We start from the raw sequence: 13980 nt of genomic DNA on the forward strand, positions 1-13980 counted from the left end.
GGTTAATACGGTTAGCGAAACGCATGTCTAGTGTTAAAATTAATGTAGTTAGTTAGTGTTTTGTGTATAATCGTGGAGCTAGTAATTTTACATTAATGTTTTACCGCCAAAGGTTCTAATCTCAACAATGAGAAGGATACCTAAAAATTTTCAATTTCGTCACAAAAGAATATTAAGTAACTTAAACATATTGTTAAATAAAGAACGACATATAATATGTCAAAAACTGCAGAGAATGCAGAAAGAAAATTACTCTAACTCCAGTTATCTATCAGATTACAAGGCTGAGGGTTAGCACGAGACGAGCACTTCATCCCGCACTAAAATCGATCTTGAATAATCCTGTTAAATATTAGTGCAGGTTTACGTTGGAGGATAAACGGTATTTTCCAGTTTGAAAGTCACTGAGGAGCTGGCAAATCTCATTAATCTTGTATAGTATAGTTAAATAAGATTAGATTCTCTAACATATTATTATTGTGTGTGATAATTAGGTATTACTTGTCTTAAAGACACTTTCTAATATACATAAAACAATCAGTAATAATAATTTTATATTTTCAATATAATTATTAATTATGATTGTTTAAAACTGAAAAAAAATTATTTAAACTGGAAAATTAAAAATATATATCAGAGATGGGCTAAAGAGTTCGCCACAAATGGATATTGAGTTTTATTGAAAAAGGTGATACGAATTATATAACTGTTATTCATGCTGTCTGTTAATTTAAGTATATAATAGTATTGGATCAATATTTTTATTGTTAGAGATTAATTTTCTTAATTAAAACTCATGATTGCATTAGCCTTATCGATTACCGTTAAGAATGTATTCTAAATCGCAGTAAAAAAATTCCAAGCATATGTCTTCACAATACCGGTAATGTTCGGTAACTAAATATAAATATACACTAGGCTATAAGCCAGAAGCAGTCAAATTTTCCGGAACTTTCAAAAACAAGGGTATCAGCTTTTAATAGATTAATAGATAACTTTTCATAATTTTATTATATTGTTCATAATGTTAATTACTGTAAAAAAAATATTATTTAGTAGTTAAATTGGCGCCCGAAGAAAATATGTGGTATAATTTTTAATCCGAGCATGGCAACTCATAACTCATTGACAGAAAGATTAAACAGTTTAGTAACATATTTTTGCTTCAAATGTGAGGTTGCGAGGTAACAATCAGAGCACGAACTTAAGTATCGTAGCGTCGAATGTTAACTCAATGCTCATTTGTTTCCCAAAAGGATAATCTAAGTACTTAGATAATCCTTTTTGTGAACAATTCGATTTAATCCTATTTGTGAACAATTCAAAATTATACGCTATATCCAGCCGTATTTGACACTTTTATACATACTGTTCTTTATTTTAAGATTTTATTGGGCAAACATCAACAAAACGTTCCTTATGTTTGGACTAATTTTCTCGAAAATAAAAGAATAATTTAAAATCCGTTACAATACGGAATAAATTGAAGTTCTGTGATGTAAGTGATAATATATCATTTATATGGTTGTGTAACAAATTGCTCCGCTATTGTTTTATTAGGTAAATGCTGAAGCTGTGCAACCTTAATCAAGCCTCAATCAAAACACGTATGTTTGAAATTTTGTGGTGTGGCTTAACACGTCAGGATCGGGCTAAGCTTAGGCAGATTTCTGAAATATCTATATATATTCTTCGGCCGCACACCTGCTTTACCCGACCCCTGGGAGCGACCCGAAAGTAACGTAATAGACTCTTACGGAAAATTTGTTACATGCAATAAGAAAAAACCAAGCCAACCAAAAACTTAACCAAGCTTTATAAATAAATAATATCAATTTAGCTTAGTGTCCCTTGAACTGTATACTTTTATAGAATTAATGGCAGAAATTTTAGGAAATGAGAGTTCAAGTTGAAATAATTAAGACATTAATCTGTCATAATTTCATGATTTGCGGTAAATAATTTTCTTATAATCGAAGAAACTGATGAAGACACAATGTGGCTCGAAAGCGTTTTGAAATGTAAATTATAAAGAAATATATATGAAATAGAATAATTGTCATAATTTTAACACTGATGCATTCCAAGAATTTCTGGCATAAGTTTATAGATAAGATACAGTGTTTTATTGGCCAAACCTAGAAAACAGAAATTGCAGATACTTCAGTCAACAGGATTAGAGAAATATTTTGAGGATGTTACTAATGACGTGCTATTTTAAGGGGTGTTTGGACATATTCTAAGAAAAAAAGTTTCATATGAATGTATGTCCTAACATCTTAACTTTTCTGATACAGGGTAGTAAATTTTTTTTAAAATATTTCTGATCTTATATTAGGTAAACGTTTGTCCATACAGCTTCCATATTCATATTTGTAATATTTAAATAAAAAATTAATTTTTGTTAAATTCTCGTCCAGCCAATGCAGAATGATGTTAGTACACAACATCACTGTCATGAGAATTTTCAGCGATTTGTCCTGAAGTAAACTGAATTTATTTTGTGAAGCAAAACAATAACTTGTTTTTTTAAATGGAAAAAAAAAAAAAAATAAAAATTTTTACAAATTTTTATTTTAATAAAAAGAAATGAATTTTTATTTATAGAGAAGTCAGTGGTGTACAATTTTTTTCTTCAAAAATATCCAATGTAAAACCCGTATGGCCGGCACTGGTAGAATAAATAAATTTTGTACAGGGTGGGACAAAATTAAAATTGAACATTTTTTTAAATGGAAACACTCTTTTCTATAAAAGATAGACAAAAATAATATCGGTGTCTGGAGCTCAATTTTTGTCGAAAACATGATGGTGGAAAACTGATATCGATATCTGTTACCGTTTCGAGTTACGGTGTTTCAAAAATGATGCATTTTTAGAACATAATCGCTGGTAGACTTTTTTGGCTATGGAAATTGTGTAATTTTAGAAAACATTTCCAAAGCACTTTTACTTCAGAATTAATGGTTTATATAATTTTTTGAAAATAATAATTAAGAATATCAACAGAAAATTTTTTTTTTTTTTATTATTTACTTCCTTATACAGAGTATCTATTTTATAAAGTTTACTGAAAACAATAATTTAAAATTACCTTTCCAAAAATATAACAACACCTTGATGTTTTGCTGGATTCCTCTTCGAGATATAAGTATATAAATTCGCTCCGCTTTAAATGAGTAGGCTTGGAACGGCACCGGCTGTAATGCAAAAAGTTCTAGGTGTGAGCCAATAAAACGACCCATAATATTGCTATGAGAGAATGCAGAATTTTATAAACAATTTAATATATATTGTAAAACAAACATAAACACATTTAATACCTGTATTCTAACAATAAAAATAAATAGCAACACAAGACATGAGATTTTTGGCTAGTCACGATGTTCGACATATCGGTCGTTTTCTGTTATGGACAAACGGAGCAGATTTTGAACATTTTTCGCGGAATCATAACTCATAAGGGGGTGAAAGATACCCTCTCATAACGGTTAGGTACTTCTAATTCTTGTTAAGATTATACGGAAGAAAAGGAACCTTATTCTTCCGCAAATAATCCATAGGATTAGATCCATGGCACTAAGTCAGGCGGCTCGACGGCCAACGGCTGGAATCTTGATCAGCTATTCAAATATCTTTGAAATTGCTGCAAAAATTTGCTGATAGCTTCAGAGTTCTGATGCGGTGCCTCTTCTTGCTCGAAAAATATGTTTTCAGTTCCATTAAGGGAATGCATCAATAAGGGGTTCAAAACATACTAGTTAAAAGAGGCGACGAAGGGGATATCGACAAATATCAAGTGTAGCACACTTTTTGGGAAGGTAATTTTTAAAATCCTTAGTTAATTAAAAATAATAGATTTTTTTTTTTTTTATAAAAAATCAATTTAATGTGTGATAACTTAAATTATAATTTAAAAAAATATTAACTTAACCATAACTTTACGTAAAAGAGGTGCTTTGGGAAATGTGTTTTCATTGGGATACATAAATTTTCCATAGCAAAAAAGTTACAGCGATTGTTAAAAATGCACAGTTTGAAGAACACTCCGTAACTCCGAAGCGGTAACAGATATTAATGTGCGTTGTTCACCATCATGTTTTTCATAAAAATTGAGCTACAAGACACTGGTATTAGTTTTCGCCTATCTCCTATAGAAAAGGGTGTTTGCATTAAAAGCGTCGAATTTGACCCACCCGGTACAAAATAAATGTATTTGATGCATAGTAATATATCGAGTTTCATAAAGCTAACTATAATAAAATCAGAGTTATTAGAAAAATATTCGAGTGTTACCACCCCTAGTATCTGAGCACTTATAATGTTAAGGTCATAAGCATATTGATTAAGCTTTCTCTTAGATAGTTGCAAAGAATTCATCCCCTCTTAAATCTAGCAATGTCATTAAGGAAGCAATCTGTATACTTTATTTCATTACCAGTATGTTATATAAATACGGTTTCCAGTTTTAATTTTAATTGCCGTTACCGGGATATAAAGTTATCCCTATAGTTTTCCTAATAAAACAAAAACCTAACAGGTATGTATGTAGAGTGTTTCAAAAAACATTGCCATCTCTCTCGTGGTGAGATGCTCAGCGTAAAAATATTGATTTAACTTGTTCATATCAATAATGGTCCATCTAGGTTTGTTTGTAGCTAACAGGGGATGTTAAATTTTAAGTATTTTTGTTCGATTAATTATAATTTCCTACAAGTACGTTTAGCGGTTGCAAAATGAAATTTGAGGGTAAAAGTTGTTACTATAAGTGCTACAATTTAATGCTAAAAAGTTACACGAAAACCTTACAGGGATTGCATATTGGGTATAACTGGAATAATTTGTCGAAAAAAAAACATGTGCGCCACTGACTTTTTTCTTTTGATATCAAATTTGTGTAGGCTGTTTAATGCCAGTTAAACGTTATTCCTTGGTATTTTGTCGAATTCGGCCTCCTTGATGAGATAAACCCAATTTTATTAATCACAATTAAAAAATTAAAATTAAAATAAAATTAATAAATGATGTATTTTACCTAATTTATTATTAAATATTATTACTATTAGTTATTATTAATTATAACTATTAGTACAACCTACAGTAATTTCAAATAAAAAAATAATGGGTATTTAAAATAATTACAAAAAACCTAATTTTCAGAAGTTTTAACATCCTGTAACTCTAAAACTATGCATTTCTATGCCCATGTTTATAGGAACTTTTTTACATATTTTTTGATGAGGAGTTAATGTGTACTTATTTAAAACTTCCGCAAGTTAATGATATTAAAATTTCTAAAAGGTTGCTATTAGACTTGGACTAAGGCAAATTAATAAAATTGCGTTTATCTCATCAAGGAGGCCGAAATCGACAAAATATCAAGAGACAACTTTTAATTGGCAGTAAACAGCTTAAACTATTTCGCTAACAAGATAAAAAAAGTCACTGGCTTACATGCCTTTTTTAGAAAAATATTCCGGTGATAACCCATATGCACGTCCCTGGTGAATAGTCGACACTTTTTTAGCTTTAAAATATGTAGTATTTATAGTAACTTTTACCCTCAAAATTTCATTCGAAAGTCTAGAAGTACTTGCAAGAAAATTATAATAAATCGAAATAATATTTAGATTTTAACACCCTGTAACTACGAAGCAAAGCAGAATTGGACCTATGTTGATATGAAAATAAATCTTATTTTTACGTGAGGAATCTCCCCACGAGTTTTTTGAAACACCCTGTATAAAGTTTATGGAATTTACTACCGGCTGTCAAGAATAATATCAAAAGACGAACTGTTAAATATATCAAAGATTTACGAGAATGTCGAAGGTTTTTTCCACCTCCAACTTGTCAACAGAACGTTCTCGTTTCGGCATCCCCTTTATCCGATGGCTCTATCTCCCTCAGTGATGAAATATGAACCCTTGAGTGAAAAGGATCATAAATAAGTGTTCATCCGCTCGAAATGGTGTTTTAAATCGATGAGAGTTGACGTTAAGAAACAGTGGCGATGATAAAAGGCTATTTAATGGATTGCTTTAGGAGTCTGTTATGTGGAGCGAAAGGAAACATCGCTTCATATTCAAGTATCTAATGGGTATATTTTAGTGGAAAACTTTGGGAAGGAATACTTAATTTTAGTAGAAATTCATCATAAATATATCACATAGAATATGTATATTTATCAACCAATAAAATAGAAATTTAGAAAACTACCATATATGAGTATACAGGGTGGCGCCCCTCATACGCCGCGGAAGCTCCAAGGAGAACGGTAGTTTATATCGAAATGCTGAATGAATTTTGGCAGCGTTTATGTGTCCCCAAAAAAAGTTACACATTAAAGTTGTGTTTTTTCTAAAGGAACACCCTATATGTTAATTGATTTTCGGATTTTAGGAAAAAAATAAAGGTGAGTTTTATTAAAGAAGCATATACCTAAAATTTAAGGATTTTGACATATTCCACATTTTGTGAAAACGAAGAGTAAATTTTAAATTTCGATAATAGCTACCTAAATTTTAGTTGACCTTGTATAGCCTGATATTTAATTACAGTAACCATTGTATGTTAAACCAAATTAAAATTTGACCCGAAAAGTTATACAGGATGAGACAAAATTAATATGGAACATTAGTCACTTTTAAAAGCAAGTTACTCCTTTATTTTAAATGGAACAATCAGTATATTTTTCTGGTGTTCAATGGGGAATTTATATATCTTCAAAATATTATTAAGGTTGCCTACCCCTCAGATAAAGATTTTCCTAGATATTTTAATTTTTATGATTTTGCGTCAGTAGATCTTTATTATCCGAAAAAAGCTAGGGGGTGGCTGTGTGATATACCTTTTGTTAATTTATCAAAAATTAAAGATTGTAGACTAAAATACTCAACGGTAATAAAAAGATACACGTTAATTGGGCACTGTTAAGCAAAAAACAACCAAGCCACAATATGTTAATTAGTAGTAATCAGTTTTTTCATGTTTTTTTTTAATTCATTAATTTTCGATTATTATTATGAAAACCATATCTTCACTAGTCAATAGTTTAATTAGAACTTAATTATTTTTTGTAACATTTGAATAGTCAAAACTCATTATCACAAAAAAAAACTTGATATTTTGGGGTTGGTTTCTTTTTGCTGATTAACGAATTGCAAAAAAAACGCGATTTTTCAACTTATTTTTTTATTCACGAACTTTAACTTGGAAAACTAACATATACGAGTAGATCGAGTATACGAGTAGATACAAAAGACTTTTTATTGATGCATTTCACAAATTTTCATCTGCTTCAATATCGAAATCAAGCACATCTATGTCAAAGCCATCAACATCCTCGATGATTCTTTTATTACCCTTAAGATTAGCATAGAACTGTACAGCATCAGACGGAATTAGGTAAATCATTTCATTCAGGTTTTGCAACTTTGGTAGGGCTATTGGTTTACCTTGTGGCCATAGTGGCAGCAAATCTTCGAAAAGTGTCCCAGTAGTAAATGGCCTTCCCCGGATGGTCTTCTTAATGTTAACCTTCTGGAAGGGATTCTTGAACGAATTTTGTTTCACGAAAAGGTAAAAAGGCTCATCCTTCTCCAGTTTAATACTTCTGATGTATAGCCAGTTGATTTTCTCCTTGTCTTCTGTTTGCTTTCTGTTGACAATATTTTTTTCTATTTTTTCGACGCTGAAAAAATCATTCGATTCCATTTTTGTAACGATAAACGGCTTCCTCTTACGACAAGTTCTCATAATATTTATGTAGTCATCTGGCGTATAAAGCCTCTGATGTCTTTTGAGTTCAGACTCGATGTCGCTGAAATCCGCGTCATTGGGAAGAAAACTATGACCCGACATTAAAAAGTTCATAGTTATAGTTTCCAGGTTTGGGGTTCGGTGCAAAATAGATTTAAGTAACAAGGTAATTTTTATATTTCTATTCTGCCCTCCACATGCATCACTCCAGAGTATTAGATGTTTTACAGTTGTTGTCAATAACTGACACTTAATGTGTTTAAGTAAACACGACCCCACCTCTTGCGAGCCGCGACCAGCCTGTCCTTCGACCCATACGTAACAGTATCCTTGATCCGTCTTACCGCTATGAATTCCAGCATTATAAACCCAAAGCTGGCGTTTATAGAACACAATATTCGTTGGAATGCGAGGTAAAGGTAAGGTTTTCTCTAAGTCAAATGTTAAACATTCCACTTCATCATTTTGTTTAGCATTCTCAAAATCTCGTCTGCGAAGGCATTGGGCCTCTTTTGCTTCTTGTAAATGAGTATCGTGCTTATTTTTCAGTTGTTCCTTTTGTTCGAGATTTTTCTCATTATCGATCGCAACCTTATACCTATCACACAAGTTGCAAGTGTCTTTCTTGATAGATTTCGTTCGTAAGTTAAACTTGCTGTAGAAAATTCTTTTGTAGGTGGCAATGCTAACTGGAGAATTTTCTTCATAGCAATACAAATTGTACATTTTCTGTAAGGTCATCTCTGGAGGCAAAAAAATAGCTTCAGTAGTATTTCGACAGTAATGCGAAACATATCGTGGAATTTTGTTGATATGATCTATTACTTTCTGTACACTTACATCTGGAAGCTTATTTTTCCCCCGTGATTCCTCTCTGATCAGTTAAAGGAGACCGTCCATGGAACTTTTTCAAAGCCGTATTAACCCTGAACGTTGATACTCCTAAAGTCTTGACGAAAGTATTGCGACAGACGATCTCCTCACCAAGCTTGTATTTTCTGGAAAAGGTCCTTTTAGTAGCATTCCGTCCATATAGTCGTTGCTTCGGGTATTCGATGACTGCGGCGGCAATGAAGTTTGTGCATTGTACGACTTCAGTGACCAAAACCTGGTAAACTGCTCCTTTCTTTCTTCGATACATACTTTTTCTGAGCACTTTTTTGGACAGCTGCAACGGTAATCTTCGAACTGTTTTGGTTCTACTTTTCTACCTTTGTAGTTGAAGTATGTTTCATTACTGTCTTTATTAATTTTCTTTTGGGCTCTATTTTGCTCTTTATGTTTACGTTTACGTCCTTTCTTAGGCCTTCCTTGTTCCTTGGACTCGATCGACGATTCACTGGAACTGTCACTTTCTATATTGTTTTTATCAGCAGCTATGTGACGTGGTTGATTACCGGCATCATTTACTTCATATGATGGATCTGCAATAGAGTCGTCACTGTCTTCTATGTCAGAGGGACCTGCATTATCAACCCATTCCGGCCGTTTTCTCAATCTGTTCTTATTACAAACATTGTAACTGGGACCTGGCATTGATTCTAATAAATTAGAACCATTGTTGTTGTTTGTTTCTGAAACAAACATGATAAAATTTTATACTTAAGCAACTCTATGCCGTTTTTATTTTGACACACCATCAACGAATTCTGCAATTGGATGGTTCGATTGAAAGTTTGAGGTACTATCAAACATAGTAACAGGAGAGTAGGATGTTTTATCGTCATCAGTTGTATTTTGTTCTGAAATTGCAAAGAAAGACATTGAAATGTTGATAAGACCTTCAAATATTTTTTCCTGGAACTTTGTACAGGAAATGAAGATTATTTTCTTTAGGAAACAAGAAAAAAGTAATATACCTTCTTGTATGCCGATTTCTTGGGGATTCGAGAAGTCTGTTGGTCTGTCACAAAATTCGCTTGAATGTGCTTCAAGTTGTTGATGCAAATCTGGGATATTTACATAACTTGTAGGACCTCGATCTGAAAAATACAAAATTGTGATCTGCAAAAACCAACCAACCCAACCGAAATGCAATTCTATAACTATTTACCTAATATTTGAACAAAAAATAAACGTGTGTTGCTACAACTAACATTGAGTTCCCGGTTTAAGAGTATTATGGAAGATATAAAGTATTATATAGTTGATAAATAAAAGATTAAACTAATTTAAGCATAACCTCAAATTCTTATACTCACCTTTTTCGGCAATTTTTCGAGCATCGCTCATAATTTTTTCAGTTCTGGATTTGAACATATTGGCTCGTTAGTAAGTTAAACACTGTTGATCAAAAATACGCGCTGTTTAACACATCTCAAGAAGTCGTTTCATACACGCATCAACACGATAACAAAGTTATGCGATACTAATAAAGTGAGGTTATATTCGGCATAATAATACCAACCCACTTGGTTGGTAAAAATGGGGGAATTTTTTAAAAATTTGATTTTGCAAAATAAAACCAACCCACTTGGTTTCTAATATTTGACGAGGAAATTAAATAATATCAATCATACCAATAATCCAAGTGGAATGGTTGTTTTATGCAAAATTTGAAAAGCCGGATTAGCGAACATAGCCGAAATGGTTACGCATTTTACAAGGACAAATATATAGGATGGCTTGGTAGCTTTCTGCAGAATGTAGAATGGGTATTTTTAAATCAGTAGATGGCAATATCCCGTTTTTTTTCAGAATGTGGGTTGGTTGCTTTTTGCATAACAGGGCCCAATTAAAACTAGATATAAACCTATAATTATGTGACAAATGGCCAGATGAAAAATGCTCAAAATCCTTCATTTGTTATTAACTGCATAAAATGATTGTCTTTTCAAAAGGATTTTTTCATTTTAAAAGGCATATGTGGAGTTCTTCCTCGAAAAGCAGCTACAATAATTTCTCTCATGTTGTCGACAATAGTTGGTCGAGTTTTGTAATCATTGTCTTTAACATATCCCCATAAAAAAACAGACTAGGTAAAATCAGGAGCATTTAAGTATTCTATTAATTATAGAATCATATCAATTCTTTCTGATAGAGGATAAGTTTGCATTTTCCGCAAATTTTTGAGAATTTTTTTTGTTTTAATTGACACAAAATAATAACTAGTTTTTAAAGTTGGACTAATTAGACAGCTATGTTGAAGTAACGTCAGACATATTACAGCCACCTCTAGATTTTATCAAATAATAAAGATCTACTCATATTAAATTATGTAAATGAAAATATCTAGAAAAATCTTTGTTGGAGGGGTGCAACCTTAATAGTATTTTGAAGAGACATAAATTCTCCATTGAATATCGGAATAATATACTGGGTGTTCCTTTTAAAATAAAAGAGTAGCATGATCAATATTAATTTTGTCTCACAACCACTCATACGTATATTAAAGTTAGAAAAAATCTATCCGAACCTATAATAACAACTAAAGGTTTAAGGCAAGGTTGCAGTATATCTCCATTGCTCTTTAATATATACATAGAATGGGTATACCAGTGGGAGAACATATTTTATATTCACTCAGCTTTGCTGATGACCAAGTGGGGATCGCTCAAGATTCTTACGACCTAGAGTTTATGTTAAACAGGCTACATGAAGAATATGAAAGATGGGGATTAAAAATCAGCTTTAAGAAAACCGAATTTCTGGTGGTTAACTCGGAAACCAATTTTGAACTTCTGCTGAATGATGAAGTGCGGCTTAGCCAGGTAGAACAATTTAAATATTTGGGCGTTAATGCTAATAAATTGCTATGAATTAACCTACATATCCTCACAAAATTTCATTTCAATACAAACTGTCTTTCTCCTTGAAGCTTCCGCGGCGTATTAGAGGCGCCACCCTGTACAAATATTATCAAGTGTGAACTAAACTAAATTTTAAAACTACTGAGCTTATATACTAGAGCCGAGCATTCACCCTTGAATTTGTTGGGTGCAGTCAAGCATAAGGTTTTCCACTAAGAACACCTGCATTGGAGTGGTTGCCATATTGTTGAAATTTCCATACTTGGATTGCCAAAGATTTTATTATTGTTAGAAATGAACACGGCCTCTTTAAATTTGCGCTTTTTTCAATGGGGTTATTTGTGGACAACCCGGGCTTCCGACCATTTTATGTTGTGGTGCTCGGACCACTCATGATCTGCAATGCCCGACTAAATTGTTTGACCTCCTTGCGTATGTTTTTTATGTGCGTCAAGTCGTACATGTAGAAGACATTTTGTCCCTCCAATATACGACTCACCGCAGTCGTAAGGTACTTGATAGATGCACTCTTTCCCTTGGTTTGATGATTCAGGTTTTGTTTTTGTTAGGACACTTCTTAAAGTAGTCCCAGACATAAAAACAGTTTTAATTCTATATTGCTTAGCTATTCGCCTGATCTTCTCCGATGTTCCTTTCACATATGGAATCGTCAAGAGAGAGAGAGCATCCTCCTCAGGCTGGCGTACCAATGAGTCGGACCTGTAATTGGAAATAATATTATCTAGGGATTTTGTAAAGTAACCATTCTGAAGCAAATCGGTTTTAATATTACTTAGTTCAGAATTCAAAGATTCTTGGTCACTGTGCATATAGTGATTGCTCTATGACATAGTGTTTTAACTATATCTCTTTTTGGTTGGTTCAGAATGGTTCGAGAGAGAATTTAAACATTGTCCCGTATGTGTGGGTTTTATATACAGCAGTGCTAATGGATCCATCGCTTCTACTGACAAGAACATCCAGAAACGGTAGACAGAAGTTTTTCTTTCTCAGTCGTGAATCTGATTGAGTTATTTCGTGAATTAAAATGATTAAAAAAGGAATCCAACTGTCTATCGATTCCGTTCCAGATTATAAAGGTATCAACAACATATCGAAGCCAGATTTTAGGGTTGACGACCGCAGTACTAATGGCATTGGTCTCGAACGATTCCATATATGGTGTTTTTAGTGGAAAACCTCATTCTTGACTGCAGTATACAAATATCTTTTAAAACGCAAACTGTAGAATGTATGGGAGGGAGTAATTTTGTCCCCCTTTCTTGAGTTATAACTCATCACACAATCTCAGGACAAAATCCGATAGGGTTTTACAGGGATTTTTTTCCCAACGAAGGGCCGCGGCCGTCCTCTGCCGGAAACACTGCGACCTGTAAGGCCTATTGTGTTTTTCCCCTTTCTATATCTGCACCCATTCTCCTATCCCTGTGCCCTGCGCTAACTTATGTAGGTCCTTGATAGGATGGGAGCATAGTTCCTCCGGTTCTAGCCTAGCTTTCCTAAATAAAAAGTGTCGCTTGCGATCCAGAGCCTCGCAGTGACATATTATGTGCTCCGCTGTTTCAGGATCTTTATCGCAGAGTATGCAAAGACTTCTTTCATACAGGTTGAGCTTGTTCAGGTAACACTTGACAGTCATGTGTCCTGTCTAGAGGCCTGTTGTAATCCGCACTTTATTCCTGCTGAGCATTAGCAGTTCTTTTGTGGTTTTAGAGCTAGGTCCTTCGATAAAAGCCTTTTTTACAGGCATGGCGTACAGGGATTAGTTCGCCATCTCCGATATCAGTCGTTCATGGCACGAATGGTTGTCGTTGCGGTGCACTGATGAGTTGTTCTGGTGTCTTTTCATTTCCCCACAGAATTCGCCGTTGTTTCTTAGCTTCAATATACAGAGGTGTTAGTTGAGGAGACAGTGTCCTGTTAAAAACCTTGGGGCAATCCAAAAATTGTTCTTACTTAAATCAAGGAAAATCTTTGATTTTTCTCGGTCGTAAGTCCTGAGAAATTTCTTCGAGTGTCTTAGACCGCCGGATGATTCCCATTCCAGGCTACGGATGCGGTCTGTCAGATTCTTGAGATCCGCTTTAAGTTGGCTTCCACTTGAGCAAAACGGTTTTGATCCAGTTAATGGAGTGTTCGGTCCTTTTCTAACTAGGTCGTTTGCTTTTTAATTGCCTCCTATCCCTTGGTGAGCTGGCATCCAGAGTAGGAGGACTTTATTTTCTTTGCCTAATTTGTTCAGCTTCTCTATGCATTCTTTGACCAACTTTGAATTGATGGTTACTGAGTTGATCGCTTTTAGTACTGCTTGACTGTTGGTTCAAGATGGTAAGATGGCTATTTTTTTATCCAATAAGTTATACGCATCTTTCGATAGCGCAGATTTCTACCTAAAGTATGCTGAGATAGGTGCCCATTGGTTGAGGGAATTTTGTTTTCTGCCCAAATA

The 13980-nt window shown here is 33.5% G+C and overlaps 1 protein-coding gene across 2 annotated transcripts; it reads right to left on the reverse strand.

The window, feature by feature from the left end:
* Window positions 1-8672: 8672 nt before the first annotated feature.
* On the reverse strand, window positions 8673-10485 carry LOC115884479. Of its 2 annotated transcripts, XM_030903073.1 has the most exons (4): window positions 9963-10485; window positions 9621-9743; window positions 9399-9503; window positions 8673-9335 (listed from the first exon to the last, which is right to left on the reverse strand). In XM_030903073.1, the coding sequence occupies exons 1-4, from the start codon at window positions 10018-10020 to the stop codon at window positions 8704-8706; spliced, it is 918 nt and encodes a 305-aa protein (XP_030758933.1). In that variant the 5' UTR covers window positions 10021-10485; the 3' UTR covers window positions 8673-8703. The 2 variants fall into 2 exon arrangements, with proteins under 2 accessions (XP_030758933.1, XP_030758932.1); XM_030903072.1 differs by having other exon boundaries at window positions 9399-9743.
* Window positions 10486-13980: the final 3495 nt, after the last annotated feature.

This window comes from Sitophilus oryzae, unplaced genomic scaffold, assembly GCF_002938485.1.
Source record: "Sitophilus oryzae breed Bouriz unplaced genomic scaffold, Soryzae_2.0 scaffold_284_pilon_pilon, whole genome shotgun sequence".
Taxonomy (NCBI): Eukaryota; Metazoa; Arthropoda; class Insecta; order Coleoptera; family Curculionidae; genus Sitophilus; species Sitophilus oryzae.

Excerpts from the sequence above, each read along its gene's own strand:
- LOC115884479 (XM_030903072.1), bottom strand. The coding sequence starts at position 10,020 with ATGTTCAAATCCAGAACTGAAAAAATTATGAGCGATGCTCGAAAAATT. Across the intron at positions 9,744-9,962 it reads TCGAAAAATTGCCGAAAAAG|ATCGAGGTCCTACAAGTTAT; the intron begins GTGAGTATAAGA and ends TGTATTTTTCAG. Across the intron at positions 9,336-9,398 it reads AATTGCAGAATTCGTTGATG|AAACAAACAACAACAATGGT; the intron begins GTGTGTCAAAAT and ends TGTTTGTTTCAG.